Source organism: Phyllobates terribilis, unplaced genomic scaffold, assembly GCF_046119375.1.
Source record: "Phyllobates terribilis strain yellow unplaced genomic scaffold, ASM4611937v1 Scaffold_5__5_contigs__length_657084704, whole genome shotgun sequence".
Classification (NCBI taxonomy): Eukaryota; Metazoa; Chordata; class Amphibia; order Anura; family Dendrobatidae; genus Phyllobates; species Phyllobates terribilis.
In genome coordinates this window covers 389,880,345-389,903,950 of record NW_027362765.1, presented here as the reverse complement: position 1 = coordinate 389,903,950, position 23,606 = coordinate 389,880,345, and the positions used below count along the sequence as shown (strand labels likewise).

Here is a 23,606-nt window from a genome sequence, read left to right as displayed (position 1 = left end):
TCGTCCCTCCCTCGCTCTCTCTCGCTCGTCCCTCCCTCCCTCGCTCTCTCTCGCTCGTCCCTCCCTCCCTCGCTCTCTCTCGCTCGTCCCTCCCTCCCTCGCTCTCTCTCGCTCGTCCCTCCCTCCCTCGCTCTCTCTCGCTCGTCCCTCCCTCCCTCGCTCTCTCTCGCTCGTCCCTCCCTCGCTCTCCCTCGCTCTCTCTCGCTCGTCCCTCCCTCCCTCGCTCTCTCTCGCTCGTCCCCCCCCCTCGCTCTCTCTCGCTCGTCCCCCCCCCCTCGCTCTCTCTCGCTCGTCCCCCCCCTCTCGCTCGTCCCCCCCCTCGCTCTCTCTCGCTCGTCCCCCCCCCCCTCGCTCTCTCTCGCTCGTCCCCCCCCCCTCGCTCTCTCTCGCTCGTCCCCCCCCCTCGCTCTCTCTCGCTCGTCCCCCCCCCCTCGCTCTCTCTCGCTCGTCCCCCCCCCTCTCGCTCGTCCCCCCCCCCCTCGCTCTCTCTCGCTCGTCCCCCCCCCCTCGCTCTCTCTCGCTCGTCCCCCCCCCTCGCTCTCTCTCGCTCGTCCCCCCCCCTCGCTCTCTCTCGCTCGTCCCCCCCCTCGCTCTCTCTCGCTCGTCCCCCCCCCCTCGCTCTCTCTCGCTCGTCCCCCCCCTCGCTCTCTCTCGCTCGTCCCCCCCCTCGCTCTCTCTCGCTCGTCCCCCCCCCTCGCTCTCTCTCGCTCGTCCCCCCCCCTCGCTCTCTCTCGCTCGTCCCCCCCCCCCTCGCTCTCTCTCGCTCGTCCCCCCCCTCGCTCTCTCTCGCTCGTCCCCCCCCCTCGCTCTCTCTCGCTCGTCCCCCCCCCTCGCTCTCTCTCGCTCGTCCCCCCCCTCGCTCGTCCCCCCCCCTCGCTCTCTCTCGCTCGTCCCCCCCCCTCGCTCTCTCTCGCTCGTCCCCCCCCCCCTCGCTCTCTCTCGCTCGTCCCCCCCCCTCGCTCTCTCTCGCTCGTCCCCCCCCCCTCGCTCTCTCTCGCTCGTCCCCCCCCCTCGCTCTCTCTCGCTCGTCCCCCCCCCTCGCTCTCTCTCGCTCGTCCCCCCCCCTCGCTCTCTCTCGCTCGTCCCCCCCCCTCGCTCTCTCTCGCTCGTCCCCCCCCTCGCTCTCTCTCGCTCGTCCCCCCCCCCCTCGCTCTCTCTCGCTCGTCCCCCCCCCCTCGCTCTCTCTCGCTCGTCCCCCCCCCTCGCTCTCTCTCGCTCGTCCCCCCCCCTCGCTCTCTCTCGCTCGTCCCCCCCCTCGCTCTCTATCGCTCGTCCCCCCCCCTCGCTCTCTCTCGCTCGTCCCCCCCCCTCGCTCGTCCCCCCCTCTACATAGATATATCTCTCTATATATAATTTGTTTCCGTAGTAAAAACTATATAATATAATATATTAAGTGTTCTGAACAAAGTTACACAGCAAAACAAGCTTTGTAAAAATAGACCCCCCCCCCCCCCCCCCAAAAAAAAAAAAACCAACAAGCTGGTGAATTGCTTTTTTGTTTGAAAGAAGGGGAAGGCAAAAAAGAAAATTTCTGCAAGGGGTTAAATCCCATCACGAGCTTTCTGTAATGCTGGCCTGCCGTATGCATGGGATTGTAAGAAAGGTTTTTGTGTCCAGATCTGGAAAATTTATAAAGTTCAAGCGCATCATCACCAACCTCGCCAAAAACCGTCCTCCTTCCCTCTTATTTTTCCTGCATTGTCACAGCCGACTTCATCTTTACATGAAATGAATGGAAGAGCTCCACAATCGACTCCTCCGCTGCCTGATCCATATTGTCATGTAGAGCAGAACCGAATAAGCTGTAATCGCCCCCCGACTAATCCCCCGGGATTAAGGCAACAGAATAACAAACCGCTGCTTGAGTTAATATTAATTTTTACTCTTTGCGCAGAGGCCGATAAAGCAGAAGTGAGCCGATTAGCCAAGAATTACCTTCCTATATTGTTCAACGTCTACATGAAAGCGCCTGAGCCAGGAGAGGGCGCCGCGCAGAAGTTTCCTGTGATGGAAACTATCCGGGCTTATCTGACTTTAACAGACCAACAGGTAAAGTATTCATTCATTCATTCATTCATTGCTCGGTCTATCTTCTGCCATACCAGTTGCACAAGGGATTTTTTTTCGCTCGCATATTTTTCTATTTTTTTTAATTTATTTTCTTCATTTACAGCTCGTCTGCGATTTATTATCAAAAGCCAGCGCCAAGGTGTCAGAGAAGGCGGACAACGAGAAGTGAGTTATTGGGATTATGGGGGTATTATACCCTTTATTATAGGCAAACGGCGATTTCGGGGAGCCACTCCGAAAGAGTGGAAATAAAATTTTGCTGATACTTCTTTGAGAACTTTTTGTCTTCCTTTGTTTTTTTTCCAGGCTCTATGTGCTGGATCTCATTACTGCAATGGCGCCGTATGCCGATGAGCCATCCATGACCAGGGTGTATCAGACTATCTTACCATTTCTTGAGGTCAGTGAGACGTCATTATGTATTTAGGGGGGGAGTCGCACTTGGTTTATGCTGTCCTGTTGGGCAGACACCCTGCTATGTATTTGTCTCCGTGCACACAGCAGCGTACCGTCGTGCTGATGGCCTCATGATTTATTTTGACAGCTATTTCTTCAGTGATTGAACAGCTCTAATCGCTACTATTATTATAGGCAGGTGGCGACTGTATAGCACAGGCATCGCCTGCCGTATGTGCTTGCAGGCTCAGCACCTGGGTCCGCTCCATACACCCGCACCTGACGACGTGTTAATTGCATGTATGTCGTATCTTGGGAAAGGGTTAAAAGATATTTTCTAATTTTAACTAAAGCAAATTATACACTGCTCAAAAAAATAAAGGGAACACTGAAATAACACATCCTAGATCTGAATGAATGAAATATTCTCATTGAATACTTTGTTCTGTACAAAGTTGAATGTGCTGACAACAAAATCACACACAAATCATCAAATTTATTCTACGTGCCTGTATGACCTCCCTACAACGCCTGGGCATGCTCCTGATGAGGTTGCGGATGGTCTCCTGTGGGATCTCCTCCCAGACCTGGACTAAAGCATCCGCCAACTCCTGGACAGTCTGTGGTGCAATGTGACGTTGGTGGATGGAGCGAGACATGATGTCCCAGATGTGCTCAATCGGATTCAGGCCTGGGGAACGGGCGGGCCAGTCCATAGCTTCAATGCCTTCATCTTGCAGGAACTGCTGACACACTCCAGCCACATGAGGTCTGGCATTGTCCTGCATTAGGAGGAACCCAGGGCCAACCGCACCAGCATATGGTCTCACAAGGGGTCTGAGGATCTCATCTCGGTACCTAATGGCAGTCAGGCTACCTCTGGCGAGCACATGGAGGGCTGTGCGGCCCTCCAAAGAAATGCCACCCCACACCATTACTGACCCACTGCCAAACCGGTCATGCTGAAGGATGTTGCAGGCAGCAGATCGCTCTCCACGGCGTCTCCAGACTCTGTCACCTCTGTCACATGTGCTCAGTGTGAACCTGCTTTCATCTGTGAAGAGCACAGGGCACCAGTGGCGACTTTGCCAATCCTGGTGTTCTGTGGCAAATGCCAAGCGTCCTGCACGGTGTTGGGCTGTGAGCACAACTCCCGTCTGTGGATGTCGGGCCCTCATACCACCCTCATGGAGTCGGTTTCTAACCATTTGTGCAGATACATGCACATTTGTGGCCTGCTGGAGGTCATTTTGCAGGGCTCTGGCTGTGCTCCTCCTGTTCCTCCTTGCACAAAGGTGGAGGTAGCGGTCCTGCTGCTGGGTTGTTACCCTCCTACGGCCCCCTCCTCGTCTCCTGGTGTACTGGCCTGTTTCCTGGTAGCGCCTCCAGCCCCTGGACACTACGCTGACAGACACAGCAAACCTTCTTGCCACAGCTCGCATTGATGTGCCATCCTTGATGAGCTGTACTACCTGAGCAACTTCTGTGGGTTGTGGAGTCCGTCTCATGCTACCACGAGTGTGAAAGCACAACCAACATTCAAAAGTGACCAAAACATCAGCCAGAAAGCATTGGTACTGAGATGTGGTCTGTGGTCCCCACCTGCAGAACCACTCCTTTATTGAGGGTGTCTTGATAATTGACAATAATTTCCATCTATTGTCTATTCAATTTGCACAACAGCATGTGAAATTGATTGTCAATCAGTGTTGCTTCCTAAGTGGACAGTTTGATTTCACAGAAGTTTGATTTACTTGGAGTTATATTCTGTTGTTTAAGTGTTCCCTTTATTTTTTTTTGAGTAGTGTATAATTAGAAGTTGGCAACTTTTTCATTTTATTATCCCTTGCTTTTAGGTCCTTACCATTTTTATCTCTACTTGCCATCAGCGATTTGTAAACTTTAATTGAGCAGCAAAAAGTTTTTAACATTTAGAAGTAAATTAGGATTGCAAAAAAAACAAACAAAAAAAAACAACGCTCATTTTTCATTTTATTTCATCAGGAGAAAAACCACAGTGTGCAGAAGAAGGCGTACCGTATCCTGGAGGAGATCTGCGGAGGGGAGAGGCCTCCGTGTGTGGCCTTTGTGAATAACAACTTGGAGGAGCTGAAGAAAACTCTCTTGGGATCACTGAAAAGTGCCTCATCCCCGGCCAAAAGGGTGAGAGAGACAGACTGTAGTCGTGGAGCCCATCGGATCAAACTCGGACATGCAGCATTTTTTTTTTTCCCTTGGACAAATTGTCTGAGGAAATAATTAAACATGTGCACGGCCCCATAGAATAACATTGGTCCGGGTGCAATCCGATGTTTTGTCGGATCGCATTCGGACCAATAATATGGCCGTCTGCAGCGGCCCTTACTCTGCCGCTTACACACAAAACGCAAACATTTATAACGTGAACACTGCAGCCTATTGACGGCACTGATCGTCTGCAGCGGTCATGGTTCCATATTTTTTTTTTTTCATCAATATGGCCGTGTGAGGGCTTGTTTTTTGCGAGACGAGTTGTACTTTTGAATGACACCATTGATTTTACCACATAGTGTACTGGAAAACAGGGAAAAAAATTCCAAGTGCGGTGAAATTGCAAAAAAATGTGCAATTCCACAATTTTTTTTTTATCTACCATGTTTAATATATGGTAAAACTGGTAATATGATTCTCCAGGTCAAAAAAATCTGAAATTTGCCCCCCAAATTTTTTCCTCTTATGTGCCCATTTTCCGAGACACATAGCATTTTAATTTTTCAGGCACTGGGTGAGGGCTTATTTTTTGCACCCTGAGCTGACATTTTTACGGATACCATATTGGGTTAGTTTATGTTCATTTTTTATTTTATTGCAATGTTGCTGTGACCAAATAATTTTGACGCTTTGATTTTTTTTTTTCTCGTTACGCAGTTTGCCGATTAATATTTTTATAGATCGGACATTTCTGAACTCTGCAAAACCAAATGTTTTTTTTTTTTTTTTTATTGGGCAAAAGAGTGGTGATGTGAACTTTTGTCTTTTTTTTTTTCACTTTGTTAATATTTTTTAAAACTTTTTTTTTTTTTTTTTTTTTTTTTTTTACTTTATATTGATTCCCTTGAAGCTGTGATTGATCACACGTGCATCAGCTCTTCTACGTATGACAAAAATAATGGTCTCCTATGGCATTCATATTAGGATTGTGATGACAGGCATGGGGGTCTTCAACGGATCCCCGGATGTCATGACAACCCATCGGCGCCCCACGATCTTGTGGGGGCGCCGATGATCGATGGCGTCCTATCTGCGTGTTTTAAATGCTGTTGTCAGTGATTGACAGCGAGATTTAACTTGTCAACAGCCGCGGGTGGATCTCAAATCCACCCACCGCTGTTAGAGGCACATGATGGCTGATTAAATCAGCCATCAAGTGCTGGGAAAAAAATGCGTGTGAGCCCGAATCAAAGACAGGGACACGGCCGATGTAAATATGGGTCATCGGTTGTGAAGGAGTTAAAGGTTATTAAAATAAAAAAAGCGCAACATTGTAATAAAAGAGAACTAGAACAATGTATAATAGCAATATAGGTATATTCAACAAGAAGCAGGAAAAACTAGAGGGCAAACTAATTACATCAGTATTTTCTTAAATCACAACATATGTGCCAGGGGGGATAAGGGTTAACACCGGACCAGGGGAGGGGACTCGGGTCGCGGGGTGCAAAACACTTATCCTGCGCTGCGCCACAGTGCTGGACCTGGAGAATTTTTCGCTGCCGATCATCCACTCACATCTGTGGCCGGTGATGGGGACGTGGACCTCTTCTGATCCTCGCATCACTTCTATGACTACACTTGTCTTAGTTTTTTCCTTTTTAAACTTCGGGACTTAATTTGAGAAGAATGGGATGTAAATTAGTCTTTTATCCTTCGGTCTGCGGCTCCTTGACAGCCATTTCTTGCCGGCGGCTTATTACGGCTGTCACTCGCGATGCAATAATTGAGAACGTTTACTACCGGAATATAAGAACCAGTTGCAATTATTTCTGATTCCTGTCAGGAGTTGAATGTTTGCAGCGCTCAGCTTTGGTCCTGTATACTTAAAACGAGAGTTAATAATGGAGATCAACCCAGCAGGGAATGTGACTCTTCTTTTAACTTTTGCTTTTTTTTTTCCCCCTCTTGTTTTGCAGCCGCGTCTGAAGTGCCTGATACACATTGTCAAGCAGCTCACGGCCGACCATGAAGAGTTCATGACATCTATTATCCCGGAGGTAGGGGGTCACGCTACTTGTATTATTGCAGCAGCTTTATTGTACATCGTACCCACAGGGTCGACCACATCATAAGACTTTTCTGCTGTCTTTATCGCGGGTCGTGGTCCTGTAGAAGTGTCCGTTTGACTTAATTGGCTGGCATTGAGTTTCCTGCTTTCTTGGAAAAGATCCATAAAGAGCATCAGTTGACTTTTTTTTTTTCTGTTTTAGTAAATACATGAATTCTGAAGCATCTTTTCTTAGAATTCTGCATTGGGGCCCGTTCCTCTTTCATTCTTCCTTGAAATGCAGTAATGCATAAATTGACTCTGACGTGCTCTTTTGTCATTCTCCTCCACAAAATTGTTAAAAGGGATTTTTTTTGTTGTTACAAAAAATACCTTAAGATGTGTTTTAATACATTTAGAATATTTTTTTTCCAACCCTGTGCTCTTTTCTTATCAGCACATCATTCTTGCATTGTGTGAAGGAGACTGGCCGCTAATGTCAATGGCTAAGCCAGTCCCCATGTCTATCTATGCATCAGCGATGACACAGAAGGGGGCTGGCTTTGCTATTGCAATGACTGATATATTGTTTGCCATTACAACGCCTATACTGGTTGTGACTGTCTGCTTATGCAGCGATGCATCCACTGCCATTTCCTTCCTTCCTTCCTTCCTTCCTTTATGCAGACCAGTAAATGACGGCCCGTGCATTATTATAGAGGTTGGGCTTTACAATAAATAAACCATGGATCTAATGCATTTTAATTATTTTTTACATAAGGTGATGATTTGTACTAAGGAAGCCTCTGTGGGAGCAAGGAAGAACGCTTATACCCTCCTGGCGGAGATAGGGCACGCCTTCCTGCGCTTCGTCAGTGATCCCTCAGGTAAGCGATCTCTTATGGCCATGTATGACTACACCTAGCTAATCACTAGAGCGTTAGTAGCTTGCAGTTTTCAGCAAAAATGCTGCTTATTTTGCAGTTTGTTGTAACGGAGGAGATGTGATATTCGAATGGACATCTCACGACACAGAGTTTATAATGTAACATCAGGATCCTCATCTAAACCTGGCAGATTATTATGGGGCACTGAGTGTGGATTTTCTTATTTACATCTTGCTTTCTTCTTGCAGGGGCCCTGGACCAGTACCTAACGGTCGTCTATGCTGGGCTGACTGGTTCAGTCACCATGATTACCTGCACAGTCCTCACACTCACAAGACTGCTGTTTGAATTCAGAGGTAGATGTTTTATTACAGCTGAGATTCTTCTTCAATAGCTGGGATCAGAGGTGACTCTGATCCCAGGTGTTTAATCCCTCTGATGCTCTGCACAATAGTGACCCTGGCAGCTGAACAGTTGGACAGAGGGAGACAGCTCCCTCTGCCTCCCCTACTGGGGACCCTGCTCCCTCTGCCTCCCCTACTGGGGACCCTGCTCCCTCTGCCTCCCCTACTGGGGACCCTGCTCCCTCTGCCTCCCCTACTGGGGACCCTGCTCCCTCTGCCTCCCCTACTGGGGACCCTGCTCCCTCTGCCTCCCCTACTGGGGACCCTGCTCCCTCTGCCTCCCCTACTGGGGACCCTGCTCCCTCTGCCTCCCCTACTGGGGACCCTGCTCCCTCTGCCTCCCCTACTGGGGACCCTGCTCCCTCTGCCTCCCCTACTGGGGACCCTGCTCCCTCTGCCTCCCCTCTGTGTATCTTGCAATACAAATGAAGCGTACAGATAGGCCCCTGTCTGTTATTCTACGTTACAGTGTAAGAGTAAAACTATCAGTGATCAAGTGATTGCATGCCCCTTGATATAATGCTTCATTATATCAAAAAAATGGAGTGCACATAACTAGTATTGCTGAAATTGGACTGATCTGTGCTGTACATCTAACATTTTTACCCGTGTAGTGTACATTATAAAAAACAAACAAACTATATCACATCAAATTAAACAGAAGCAAGCCCCTTTATAAAATTGTCTGCAATCTTCATTCCTCCATTCACTTTCAGACCCCTTGAGTTTGCATACTTGATCTAGATTTCAGTCTTTTTGTTCTTGTGGGAGTATCCCTCTCTGTAATATAGGCTGGATATGAGCTCTGTGTATCCAGGGTGCTGCTGTCTTCACTTTTTCATATGTCGTCTTTCTCTGCCCTCCTTGAGACTGTAAATAATTCCCCCCCTCTCCACTGCACATCTGCCTACAACACCCCTTCTCCTCCCTCCTGCAAGCTCTAGCGCTGAGAGAATGGAGGTGGGTGGGCGGAGAGAACCCCCTGAATAAGTCAATGAATTTGCACCTCATTTTTACAGATCACATGGGGCTGGAGGTGATTGAGCAGTTGCTGCAGAACGTCTGCCTCTTGTTAAGCTCTAAAACGAGGGAGGTCGTGAAGGCGGCTCTGGGCTTTATTAAAGTCATCATCTTTGTCATGGACCTGAAGGTTCTCTCCAGACACCTGCAGATGATGGTAAGTCATATTGTAGTGCAGAACGTGACATGATATTTAAAGGGGATGTCCAGCATTAGGTGAAGTGTCTGCTGTTCACCCAGAAACAGCGCCACTCTTGTCCATGGACATGTCTGGTATTACAATTCAGTTATACTCACTTGAATGGGGATAAGTTGCAACACCAGGACAGATGTGGCAGTCGTTCTAGGAAAAAACAACCACCTTTTTTTTCTTCTTTTCATGTATGACCCCATTCCAATCACTGTGAAAAGGTAAAGGTGTGTGCCCTACTCTTGAATTACAGTCTGTATTTTAGTCTAGAGTTAGTCACAATTATTCATGCTTCAAAGCTGCAATCTTATATGAAAATAACTTGCTCTGGTAATTTTCATTCTAAGCAAAAAAAAATAAAAAATCTGACCTTTTTATAAAAGAATTAAAAAAAAATAAACAATATTCAAAACTTGTAATAAGTGACAGCCTCTTAGCCGGCTACATCTTCTACTTTTTACCCCCAGAGACGTTTATAATGTAGAACAAAGCAGTGTAAGCACCTTTTCACCGTGATAAGTTACTCCTGTCTCCACTAGGAACAAGAAATAGGCGAGCTAAGCCCCACCCATGCTTATATCCTCCTGACAGTGATGAGCCTCACCTCTACCGAAGAACTAGGCTAAGCCCCACCCATGCTTATATCCTCCTGACAGTGATGAGCCTCACCTCTAACGAAGAACTAGGCTAAGCCCCACCCATGCTTATATCCTCCTGACAGTGATGAGCCTCACCTCTACCGAAGAACTAGGCTAAGCCCCACCCATGCTTATATCCTCCTGACAGTGATAAGCCGCACCTCTACCGAAGAACTAGGCTAAGCCCCACCCATGCTTATATCCTCCTGACAGTGATAAGCCGCACCTCTACCTGAAGAACTAGGCTAAGCCCCACCCATGCTTATATCCTCCTGACAGTGATAAGCCACACCTCTACCTGAAGAACTAGGCTAAGCCCCACCCATGCTTATATCCTCCTGACAGTGATAAGCCACACCTCTACCTGAAGAACTAGGCTAAGCCCCACCCATGCTTATATCCTCCTAACAGTGATAAGCCACACCTCTACCTGAAGAACTAGGCTAAGCCCCACCCATGCTTATATCCTCCTGACAGTGATAAGCCGCACCTCTACCTGAAGAACTAGGCTAAGCCCCACCCATGCTTATATCCTTCTGACAGTGATAATCCACACCTCTACCTGAAGAACTAAGCTAAGCTCCACCCATGCTTATATCCTTCTGACAGTGATAATCCACACCTCTACCTGAAGAACTAGGCTAAGCCCCACCTATGCTTATATCCTCCTGACCGTGATAAGCCTCACCTCCTACCTGAAGAACTAGGCTAAGCCCCACCCATGCTTATATCCTCCTGACCGTGATAAGCCTCACCTCCTACCTGAAGAACTAGGCTAAGCCCCACCCATGCTTATATCCTCCTGACCGTGATAAGCCGCACCTCTACCTGAAGAACTAGGCTAAGCTCCACCCATGCTTATATCCTCCTGACAGTGATAAGCCTCACCTCTACCGAAGAACTAGGCTAAGCCCCACCCATGCTTATATCCTCCTGACAGTGATAAGCCTCACCTCTACCGAAGAACTAGGCTAAGCCCCACCCATGCTTATATCCTCCTGACAGTGATAAGCCTCACCTCTACCGAAGAACTAGGCTAAGCCCCACCCATGCTTATATCCTCCTGACCGTGATAATCCACACCTGCAACCACCTGAAGAACTAGGCTAAGCCCCACCCATGCTTATATGCTCCTGACAGTGATAAGCCGCACCTCTACCTGAAGAACTAGGTTAAGCCCCACCCATGCTTATATCCTCCTGACAGTGATAAGCCACACCTCTACCGAAGAACTAGGCTAAGCCCCACCCATGCTTATATCCTCCTGACAGTGATAAGCCTCACCTCTACCTGAAGAACTAGGCTAAGCCCCACCCATGCTTATATCCTCCTGACAGTGATAAGCCTCACCTCTACCTGAAGAACTAGGCTAAGCCCCACCCATGCTTATATCCTCCTGACAGTGATAAGCCTCACCTCTACCGAAGAACTAGGCTAAGCCCCACCCATGCTTATATCCTCCTGACAGTGATAAGCCTCACCTCTACCTGAAGAACTAGGCTAAGCCCCACCCATGCTTATATCCTCCTGACTGTGATAAGCCTCACCTCTACCTGAAGAACTAGGCTAAGCCCCACCCATGCTTATATCCTCCTGACTGTGATAAGCCTCACCTCTACCTGAAGAACTAGGCTAAGCCCCACCCATGCTTATATCCTCCTGACTGTGATAAGCCTCACCTCTACCTGAAGAACTAGGCTAAGCCCCACCCATGTTTATATCCTCCTGACTGTGATAAGCCTCACCTCTACCTGAAGAACTAGGCTAAGCCCCACCCATGCTTATATCCTCCTGACTGTGATAAGCCTCACCTCTACCTGAAGAACTAGGCTAAGCCCCACCCATGCTTATATCCTCCTGACTGTGATGAGCCTCACCTCTACCGAAGAACTAGGCTAAGCCCCACCCATGCTTATATCCTCCTGACAGTGATGAGCCTCACCTCTACCGAAGAACTAGGCTAAGCCCCACCCATGCTTATATCCTCCTGACAGTGATAATCGACACTTATCCACCAAAAGAACTAAGTCCCATCCATGTGTATAACCTTCTCACAGATAAGTCACAGATATATACTCCTGAAGAACTAAGCAAGCAAAGCCCCACACATGCTTATACCCTTCTTTCAGTGATAATCCACACCTATCAACCCAAAGAACTAAGCTAAGCCCCACTCATGCTTATATCCTCCTGACAGTGATAATCCACACCTCTAACCACCTGAAGAACTAAGCCCCCCATGCTTATTTCCCCCTGATAGTGATAATCCACACCTCTAACCACCTGAAGAACTAGGCTAAGCCCCACCCATGCTTATATCCTCCTGACAGAAGAGCCTCGCCTACCTCTACTACAAGAACAAGGCTATTTAAGCCCCACCCGTGCTTACATTCTTCTGACAGATTAGTCAAAAACATGTCCACCAGAAGAACTAGGTAAGATAAGTCCCACCCACGCTTATTCCCTTTTGAAAGCGAGAAATCTTTCTACTTAAGTGAATCACTTGATTCCCACCTGAGACTAAAAGGGACCCGCAGCGTGGACCTTCTTCATCTTTCAGATCTTGTGTAGGGAGTTATTGGACGATTTCAATAAGTAGATAAACTGATTTCACATTCTGTACAGTGGTGGTACTACACCTGTAATACTGGTGCTCGGCCCTGATATGTCGCCCTCCGATAAATGTTTATTAACTAATCATTTATTTTATTTAAACCTGTAGATGGAAGCCATCGGCAGTATAAACCAGGACGTGCGGCGTCATTTCCGTGTGAAGCTGAAGAACATCTTCACAAAGTTCATCCGCAAATTTGGGTAAGCTGAGGTCATGAGGCTGTGTATGGTAAGGAATAGGCTGAAAGTGTAACTGCACTTTTAGAAGATTTTCGACAAGTTTTGATCGTGGGGGTTCAGACACTGAAGTCCCCACAGCTGAAACAACGGGACACATGATCAGTCAGGCTTTGCTTTTCTCCGAGACTGAAGACCTAGAACGGGAGAGAAGGCTTATAAAGATCAACTTTCTATTGAGTCTTTGGTTGTTTTCTGGTATGTTAGGCCTTTGGTTATTTTTGGTGCATTCACGATCATTTTTTTTTGTACTTCCAGGTTTGATTTAGTGAAGGACATGCTTCCTGTGGATTATCACAAAGTTCTGGTCAACATCCGGAAGGCTGAGGCTAAAAACAAGAAGCGAAAATCCCTAAAACAGGCAGCATCAGAGGGTGATGAGGATGACGAGGAGGGTACAAAGCACAAGGGAGACGAGTGAGTAATAAAAGGTTTAATGAGCATTAAGATTCACAGGACTCTGATCCTGGCTTCCAATTCTGTTCTCTGTGGCTACCAAGCAAAGGTCTTGCGAACTTCCTCTACCGGCACTCAAACCCAAGCATCCTGGGTGCTTCTGGCCTTTACAAAGCCTCTGCGACATCATGAATACTTCATCGCACACTTGGCATGCGCAAAGGCTTAATGTACATTTGCGTTGCCTCAATCTGCATGCTGAGCATTGTCATTGCTGACTCTAATCTTTGGCTCCTGTCTGCAGTATAGTACCAAGTGGCAGCCGTAGACAGGAGCCTCTAATCTTTGGCTCCTGTCTGTAGTACAGTACCAAGTAGCAGCCGTGGACAGGAGCCAGCGATAGCAACCAGTAACCCTATGTGAGCAGCACGCGGCTGGGTTTCTGCAGTGTCGATTCATGCTTAAATTGCTGGTTCCTGTCTGCAGCTTCTGCTCTTTTATTGTGCTGCAGACAGGAGCCGAAGATAACACCGTGTGATCGCAGCTGCAGATTTCAGGCTATGAGTCACTGTCAATTAGGATATGACTAAGTGCTCAGTATGCAAACTGAGGAGGTATCTTGGTATATTGAACCATTTTTAAACCACTTATTTTTATAGGGTTTGCTCTCCTACATACCTGTGTACGTGACTTAGTTAGAATTTGGAGATGACTGACTCTTGTTTAATATGCTCTCCTAGGCTCCCTATAGTGGGGACTGCAGGCATTTCCATAGAGATCCAGTGCAGATCTGTACAGCTCTCTGGCCATCACGGAGGAGCGATGAGCGGAAGCAAATGTCAAAATATTTGCATTCAAAAAAATAAATTGTATATTTTACGCCGCAACTTAGGAGGCTGTAACTTTTCTTCTGGGATTTTTATTTTCAGCATAGAAGACGTCTTGGCAGATACAGATGAGGAGGAAGGAGAAGAGGATGAGAAGCCAACAAGGAAGCAGAAGAAACAAGTCCGGCAGATGAGCCAAGCCTGGCTGAAGGAAGGAGAAAGAGACGAGCCGCTGAATTTCCTTGATCCGAACGCTGCTCAGCGAGTGCTAGGTGCGTTACATATTGGGAATAACCTGTGGGGTGGTTGTCGCTGCGGTCTGTACCTGCGAAATGAGACTATGCCCAACTAAGTGTGTGAACAACCAGCACATCTCAACCTTGTACATTCACACTAAAGGCATCAAAACTATGAATTAACACATGTGGAATTATATACATAACAAAAAAGTGTGAAACAACTGAAAATATGTCTTATATTCTAGGTTCTTCAAAGTAGCCACCTTTTGCTTTGATGACTGCTTTGCACACTCTTGGCATTCTCTTGATGAGCTTCAAGAGGTAGTCACCGAAAATGGTCTTCCAACAATCTTGAAGGAGTTCCCAGAGATGCTTAGCACTTGTTGGCCCTTTTGCCTTCACTCTGTGGTCCAGCTCACCCCAAACCATCTCGATTGGGTTCAGGTCTGGTGACTGTGGAGGCCAGGTCATCTGGCGTAGCCCCCCATCACTCTCCTTCTTGGTCAAATAGCCCTTACACAGCCTGGAGGTGTGTTTGGGGTCATTGTCCTGTTGAAAAATAAATGATGTTCCAACTAAACGGAAACCGGATGGAATAGCATGCCGCTGCAAGATGCTGTGGTAGCCATGCTGGTTCAGTATGCCTTCAATTTTGAATAAATCCCCAACAGTGTCACCAGCAAAGCACCCCCACACCATCACACCTCCTCCTCCATGCTTCACGGTGGGAACCAGGCATGTAGAGTCCATCCGTTCACCTTTTCTGTGTCGCACAAAGACACGGTGATTGGAACCAAAGATCTCAAATTTGGACTCATCAGACCAAAGCACAGATTTCCACTGGTCTAATGTCCATTCCTTGTGTTCTTTAGCCCAAACAAGTCTCTTCTGCTTGTTCCCTGTCCTTAGCAGTGGTTTCCTAGCAGCTATTTTACCATGAAGGCCTGCTGCACAAAGTCTCCTCTTAACAGTTGTTGTAGAGATGTGTCTGCTGCTAGAACTCTGTGTGGCATTGACCTGGTCTCTAATCTGAGCTGCTGTTAACCTGCGATTTCTGAGGCTGGTGACTCGGATAAACTTATCCTCAGAAGCAGAGGTGACTCTTAGTTTTCCTTTCCTGGGGCGGTTCTCATGTGAGCCAGTTTCTTTGTAGCGCTTGATGTTTTTTGCAACTGCACTTGGGGACACTTTCAAAGTTTGCCCAATTTTTCGGACTGATTGACCTTCATTTCTTAAAGTAATGATGGCCACACGTTTTTCTTTACTTGGCTGCTTTTTTCTTGCCATGATACAAATTCTAACAGTCTATTCAGTAGGACTATCATCTGTGTATCCACCAGACTTCTGCACAACACAACTGATGGTCCCAACCCCATTTATAAGGCAAGAAATCCCACTTATTAAACCTGACAGGGCACACCTGTGAAGTGAAAACCATTTCCGGTGACTACCTCTTGAAGCTCATCAAGAGAATGCCAAGAGTGTGCAAAGAAACTGGCTTACATAAGGACCGCCCCAGGAAAGGAAGACCAAGAGTCACCTCTGCTTCTGAGGATAAGTTTATCCGAGTCACCAGCCTCAGAAATCGCAGGTTAACAGCAGCTAAGATTAGAGACCAGGTCAATGCCACACAGAGTTCTAGCAGCAGACACATCTCTACAACAACTGTTAAGAGGAGACTTTGTGCAGCAGGCCTTCATGGTAAAATAGCTGCTAGGAAACCACTGCTAAGGACAGGCAACAAGCAGAAGAGACTTGTTTGGGCTAAAGAACACAAGGAATGGACATTAGACCAGTGGAAATCTGTGCTTTGGTCTGATGAGTCCAAATTTGAGATCTTTGGTTCCACCCACCGTGTCTTTGTGCGACGCAGAAAAGGTGAACGGATGGACTCTACATGCCTGGTTCCCACCGTGAAGCATGGAGGAGGAGGTGTGATGGTGTGGGGGGGCTTTGCTGGCTACACTGTTGGGGATTTATGCAAAATTGAAGGCATACTGAACCAGCATGGCTACCACAGCATCTTGCAGCGGCATGCTATTCCATCCAGTATGCGTTTAGTTGGACCATCATTTATTTTTCAACAGGACAATGACCCCAAACACACCTCCAGGCTGTGTAAGGGCTATTTGACCAAGAAGGAGAATGATGGGGTGCTACGCCATATGACCTGGCCTCCACAGTCACCAGACCTGAACCCAATCGAGATGGTTTGGGGTGAGCTGGACCGCAGAGTGAAGGCAAAAGGGCCAACAAGTGCTAAGCATCTCTGGGAACTCCTTCAAGATTGTTGGAAGACCATTTTCGGTGACTACCTCTAGAAGCTCATCAAGAGAATGCCAAGAGTGTGCAAAACAGTCATCAAAGCAAAAGGTGGCTACTTTGAAGAACCTAGAATATAAGACATATTTTCAGTTGTTTGACACTTTTTTGTTAAGTATATAATTCCACATGTGTTAATTCATAGTTTTGATGCCTTCAGTGTGAATGTACAATTTTCATAGTCATGAAAATACAGAAATTTCTTTAAATGAGAAGGTGTGTCCAAACTTTTGGTCTGTACTGTGCACATGGAGTGGGCTTGGTTAGCTACGTAGTCTCCCCATAAATTTAAGGCAGATGTCTGGAAGAGGTTCATTTTTTACCAATGGATGTAATGTAGTTAAAAAGTTGTGTAGCCATGTAACTACACCGAATGATTTATCACTTACCGATCCATCCTGTATGAAAGTCTTGAACTGCGTTAACCTTTCTGAACTCCTGTGCACAGAATACTTTATGTATTGTCTCATCTTTTCACATCACAGCCACCAAACCCGGGCTGAAGAGCTCGAAGAAGAGCCACGACTTCAAAGTGACTGCAGATGGCCGCCTCATTATCAAAGACGACGACGCTGAAGAGGAGAAGCCTAAAGGTAAGTGCTGCACTTGTGTTATTCAGATACATACAAGAGTAAAAGAGACATTTCTAGACTAGACAGTGGATTACAAAATGTCTACACCGCTAATAAAGATAATGATTCGGAGGGAGGGGGCAGGGATCTTACTAATTAACCTCATTGTTAATTTACGACACTGGGTTAAAAAGCTACTGTAAACTAGCAAGACCGGTCCACGGCTGTCAGATACAGCTAGAGAACCAGGGGAAGAAGACAGAAGTGGTTAATTACCACATCTGTCTTCTATTTCGCCGATTACATAGTACTCCGTGAGGGCTATGCAGTGAATAGAAAAATGGACTTTTATAAGATGCAGCAATCACAAGATCCACTTGTTTCTTCAAGGATAAGCAGTGATCCTGTGTCCTAGCTGTAAGGGGCATTGTCCCATGCATATGAACCCGTACCCATACGACCTATGAAAGTATATGGACGCTTAGTCATCTACAGATCAGAACGGGCAAATGGTCTGTAAGCTGAGCTGCCAAGCAGATGTCTCCCCAAGCTGGTCACATTGCAATACTAAAAAAAATGTGTTTTTTTTGGGGGTCGACTTTGTAATTAACTAATTGAGGTTAATTTAGTACACAGCAGATATTAAATGTAACTCATCCATAAATGTGCTGAATATTCTGCATATTAGGGGTCTTTTTCCCTTTACTCTGGCGACCCTTGTATATGCACATGTTCATTTTCTCTCCCATTTCTGCTGAGATGTCAGACCTGTGCCGTTAGATACCTCCTGCTTTGTCACAGCACAGAGTATCAAACCCTGGGAGAGATCCTGCAGCTGCGTCCCCCTCCTCCCTCCATGTCTCAAAAAGTCTTTTGTCTTAATTGTGACAGGTGTGGATGAAGAGATGGCAGATCTAATGCAAGAAGTCGGACTACGCACTGTAAGTTTGTATGGCCGTACATAGTAGTATGTCCTTGTGCCAGTCCATGAGGCGTCCTACTTTATATGATCCATGTAAAAATAGAAAGATAGTATTGTGCAGTGAACGCCAACGAATGCAGAACTAAACTCCCAGACGTTGCAAAGGGCAGGGGGGTTCTTGGGAGTTTCTTTATGCCCTAATAGGGGTATTATTAACCCCTTCAAGACCTGGCAATTTTAGTTTTGTTTTTTTCTTGCACTTTTTTTTTTACTCCCTTTCTTCCAAAAGCCGTAAAATGGTTATTCGCCTGTTGTTGACCCAGCCGTACAAGGGCTTTTTTTTTTTTTTTTTTTTGCAGAATGAGTTGTACTTTCTAATAGCACTATTAATTTTACTATAATATGTACTGAAAAATGGGGGGGGGGTGGGATTCCAAGTGAGATAACATGGTAAAAAAATGCACCATTATTCATTTTTAGCATGCAGTGTATGGTAAAAATTACCTGGCAATATGATTCTCCATGTCCGTACGATTGTGGCAAGATGAAACTATGGTTAAAACAAAATAGTACTTTGCTAAAAAAAAAAAGTTTGCCATTTTCTGAGAACCATGACTTTTTTCATTTTTCCAGCAATGAAGCTGTGCAGGATTGTTTTCTGCATTGTGAGTTGGCGTTTTTACGGATACCATTTTAGTGTAGATACGATGTTTTGATCGCTTGTTATGTTTACATTGCAATAGACATTCATTATACCCCGGAGATACTGGAATGCTCGTTGACTTCTGTCTGTTTCACAGAAAAAAGCCCAGAAGAGGAGATTCCGGCAAGGTAACGATGATGACGACGACGAGGCTGGAGAGAAGACGTCACAATATAAAGGTAAGACGCTGCTAGTAATAAGTGCACGGACCTAGAAGATCTCTGCTCGCTCCTGGTACACGGGTGTAAATGCATCAGGGTGCTCTTAGGACTGAGGAAATGACATTAAAGAGATTGTTCCGGGATTAGACGAACATGGCTACTTTCTTTCGGAAGCAGTGCCACTATTGACCGTGGCTTGTGGAATTGCAGCTCAGCACCGTTGGCTGCAGTAAAGGCTCATGCAGACATGGGTAAATCTCGCTCCGATCACGGACCGCAATGCACGGACGGCCCGTGAGTCTCCCGACCCGAGTGTGACAGCCTCTTAGAAATATGAAGTTGTCATGCTGGGGTCGGGAGACCCATGACCAGTCTGTGCATGAGCCATAAGGCTTAGTTGTAATACCAAACACAACCCATGGTTCGGGGTGAAGTGGTTTCTAGAAAAAAGCATTCGTTTTTCTAAAACTCTAGGATCATGGGCTTTGTCATTTTTTGGTGTTGAAAAATTCTAATCAGAAGATTGTCTTCCACTGCACCGACCGATGAGATCAATATTCCTGCTTCTTGCCAGTTCCAAAATCTGTGCTTGAAGTCTTAGACCTAATGCTTCTCACAGCTGGGGGCTTGCTACATTTCTCTCCAGTCTAGACAACACATTGTAAGCACAATATAAATGCATCATACTTTTGTTCTTTTATGTACGGTTTTGTTACAATGTATCAGCACATGAGAGGCTAAGTGCACAGAGAGCATCTGAACACTGGCAGAGGCCATAGTCTGAATGGATGCTGTTATTATTTATTATTATAGCACCATTTATTCCATGGCGCTTTACATGTGAGAAAGGGGGTATACATACAAGAACAATTATAATGATCTTGAATAAAACGTGACGGCGACTGGTACAGGAGGAGCGAGGACCCTGCCCGCGAGGGCTCACAGTCTACGAGGGATGGGTGAGGATACAGTAGGTGAGGGCAGAGCTGGTCGTGCAGCGGTATGGTGGAGCGGTGGTTACTGCAGGTTGTAGGCTTGTCGGAAGAGGTGGGTCTTCAGGTTCCTTTTGAAGGTTTCCACGGTCAGCAAGAGTCTGATGTGTTGGGGTAGAGAGTTCCAGAGTAGGGGGGGATGCATGGGAGAAATCTTATATGCGATTGTGGGAGGAGGAGATAAGAGGGGAGTAGAGCAGGAGATCTTGTGAGGATCGGAGGTTGCGTGTAGGTATGTACCGGGAGACTAGGTCACAGATGTATGGGGGAGACAGGTTTTGGATGGCTTTGTATGCCAGGGTTAGGGCTTTGAACTGGAATCTCTGGGCAATGGGGGCCAGTGAAGGGATTGACAGAGAGGAGAGGCCGGGGAATAGCGGGGGGACAGGTGGATTAGTCGGGCAGCAGAGTTTAGGATAGATTGGAGGGCTGTGAGAGTGATGAAAGGGAGGCCACAGAGCAGGAGGTTGCAGTAGTCGAGGCGGGAGATGATGAGGGCGTGCACTTGTGTTTTTGCAGATTTGTGGTTGAGGAATGTGCGGATCCGGGAGATATTTTTGAGTTGGAGTCGGCAGGAAGTGGAAAGGGCTTGGATATGTGGTTTGAAGGAGAGATCAGAGTCCAGGGTTACCCCAAGGCAGCGAGCTTGTGGGACTGGGGAGAGTGGGCAGCCATTGACGTTAATAGATAGGTCAAGTGTGTGTGTGTGTGTGTGTGTGGGGGGGGGGGGGGGGGGGGTGGTGAATGAGATGGCGGAAAGACGATGAGTTCTGTTTTATCCATGTTTTAGTTTTAGAAATCTGTCAGAGAAGAAGGATGAGATAGCGGACCGACATTGTGGGATTTTGGTTAGTAAGGAGGTGATATCCGGTCCAGAGAGGTAGATCTGTGTGTCATCAGCATAAAGGTGATAATGAAAACCGTGAGACTCTATGAGCTGTCCCAGGCTGAAAGTGTAGATGGAGAAGAGCAGGGGTCCTAGAACTGAGCCTTGGGGGACACCGACAGATAGGGGGCGAGATGAGGAGGTGGTGCGTGAGTGGGAGACGCTGAATGTCCTGTGTATCAGCTATGAGGAGATCCAAGATGGGGCCAAGTCTGTGATGCCAAGAGAAGAGTCTGTAGTTAGAGGGAATGGTCCACTGTGTCAAAGGCAGATGACAGGTCCAGGAGGAGGAGGACAGAGTAGTGTCGCTTGGATTTGGCAGTTAGTATGTCGTTGGTGACTTTAGTCAGGGCAGTTTCTGTAGACTGGTGCGGTCGGAAGCCAGATTGGAGGTGGTCAAAGAGAGAGCAGGAGGAGAGGTGGGAGGACAGTTGAAAGTGGACATGTTGTTCTGGAAGTTTTGAGGCAAAGGGGAGGAGTGATATTGGGTGATAGCTAGTCAGAGAGGATGGGTCAAGGGATGGCTTACATTCTTCCACCGTAGAGACTCATTGCAAAAATAAAAATGTAATATATGGTTTAGTAGTGGCCCTCTGTACGGCAAAGTGCAGTTCGTTGGGATTGAAAATTAATTAATGAGCTGCAGATGTGTACCAGCTAGTCACACTTGTGACCGTTGTCTTATTAATAGGGGCCAGTGACCAGTTGACCTTTGCAATGTCCATTTTTTCCTTGAATATGATCATAGACTGGCCTCCATTACTTTCCACCATCTTGGTTTGCAACCTGTGGTTCTGCTGCTGTTGCAAAACTATACTAGAATTGAGCAAAAAATGTTGCCGGGCCCTGGTCCAGTGGCCACGTCTGTAGTCCGTGGCTGCAAGGCCAGAGCCCTGGAAACCTCCTCCTAACTGGCGAAACCCCAGAGCCTCGTCTCATAAGTCAGTCCAAGGATGCAACAGGTAGGAGGTCTGGAGTGGCAGCCACAGACTATCAATGTGACTGATGGATCAGAGTTTTCCCGAATAGTTTTGCTCAACTCTGCTCCTAACATTACATGGACGAAGTTTCACAATGTGCAGACGGTTGCAGGTTGCAGACTACGGTTATAGACACCATTGCCTTCATTTCTTCTCTATCGGTGGTTAAGTTTTCCCATTTTCTCTTGGGAGATCCCTGCAGACCTACATCACCGGTCAGTTATGTGGAAGACATCGTGGGTATTAGACGGGATACGTTTACTGCAGGAAACATTGAATTTCATGCTCTGCAGAACCCATTGATAACACAAGTCATGCTGCAGACACGTTCTGCGAGATTTAACATTCTCGTCCCGGACCTTCATTGCATTACAGGTTTATGGTTTAGCGGGTGCAGCTAATGCAATTATCAGCCATTATGGCTTGTCGCGTGTTGTCATTCAATCTTATTACATTGTCAGCCATTGTAATAAATTGTCTGTTTTATTTTCTTTTGACAGCTGGAGGCAAAGGAATACATAGACCTGTTTCCAAAAGACCTGAGTTCGGCGTGCCTTACAAGTCCAAGGTAAAACATTAACACAAAGCTGCTGATGGATGTAAACGCATGGGCCCTTTTATAAGCGACCCTCAGTGGTTGACTGTAACTTTTATAGTTCTCTGATCATTGCTTTAGTGTGCAGGTTGAGAGTAGTAGTTCTCACCTTGTTTTTCTCTTTCCAGAAAGGAAAAGGTGACATAACACAGAAAGGCAAACACGACCCATATGCCTACATACCCCTAAACAAGTCCAAGCTCAACCGCAGGTAAGACACGTGTTACAATATAATGGCACTGCCATTTCTAGGGTATTCTTGTAATGTTCATGTTCTCCTCAGTGGCTGGCCTGCCGTGTGAGCCCATCGATGGCTCAGTAAAACCTATGCAATACCAGCAGAGTAGCGCTGGAAGCTATAAATGAACCAAATGTACAGATCTTCTTAGTCTATACCAACAATTAAATACATTTCTTTTAAATATGATTTTACCTTTACCTTGAGCTGGTATATGAGCCAGTTGCAGGGCAAATCCAGCCTCCTGACTGCGCTGCGCGGCCGGTTTCCTGCTCGGCTGCGCTGCGCGGCCGGTTTCCTGCTCGGCTGCGCTGCGCGGCCGGTTTCCTGCTCGGCTGCGCTGCGCGGCCGGTTTCCTGCTCGGCTGCGCTGCGCGGCCGGTTTCCTGCTCGGCTGCGCTGCGCGGCCGGATTTATAGCTGCGTTGGAAGCAGTTACTATAATGTACGAGGCGCTGTAACACTGTTTTGTCTTCTGCAGGAAAAAGGCGAAGATGCAAGGACAATTCAAAGGTCTGGTGAAAGCTGCACAGAGAGGAGCCATGAGCGGGAAGAAAAAGAAAAACTCCAGGAGAGCGTGAGATCACCGCACCCATCATCTTCACAGCGCTACATGGACTGTGCCGTCTACTGCCTGTAATGGCAGATCCGGTGCCCTGTGTGCCCACCTTCTGCCCATGGACAGACCATTTATGTTAGAGTTTATCAGACTGAGTGGTGATAACTATTCAGGAAAATATAAGAAGCATCGTCATCCCTCTCATGAGGAGCAGGGAGACTGGTTTAAGAACTATGAGAAGAGAAGATCCTTGCATCGTTATTTTCATGGGATGCGTTTTATTGTATTTAACCAGACTTGATGTTTGTTGTATTGAATAAAACCTTGGAAAATGTATGTTGTGTTCTGAAATGGAACCATAACTGCAAATCTATCCAGTAATGTATAGGTGACCTGAGCTATTGCCCCTCTGTTTTTGTAGACTGAGTCTTCCTAAAAATGAAGGGGATTCAGGTTAGCGCCAGGAGATGAACCTGCACCATAGAAGGTAGGTACCAGCTGTGTTATACAGCTGGCATCTG

General features: G+C 47.0%; 1 protein-coding gene across 1 annotated transcript in view; it reads left to right on the top strand.

The window, feature by feature from the left end:
- Positions 1-23,381, top strand: part of RRP12 (ribosomal RNA processing 12 homolog) — a 49,486-nt gene extending 26,105 nt beyond the window's left edge. Inside the window, 17 exon segments of the mRNA XM_073684954.1 lie at positions 1,895-2,049; positions 2,174-2,235; positions 2,377-2,470; positions 4,471-4,629; positions 6,636-6,716; positions 7,488-7,593; positions 7,842-7,949; positions 9,017-9,174; positions 12,568-12,659; positions 12,954-13,112; positions 14,021-14,190; positions 16,965-17,072; positions 17,943-17,992; positions 18,774-18,855; positions 22,196-22,263; positions 22,419-22,501; positions 23,008-23,381. Coding sequence (XP_073541055.1) covers positions 1,895-2,049; positions 2,174-2,235; positions 2,377-2,470; positions 4,471-4,629; positions 6,636-6,716; positions 7,488-7,593; positions 7,842-7,949; positions 9,017-9,174; positions 12,568-12,659; positions 12,954-13,112; positions 14,021-14,190; positions 16,965-17,072; positions 17,943-17,992; positions 18,774-18,855; positions 22,196-22,263; positions 22,419-22,501; positions 23,008-23,107 — 1,835 coding nt within the window. The 3' untranslated portion in view covers positions 23,108-23,381.
- Positions 23,382-23,606: the final 225 nt, after the last annotated feature.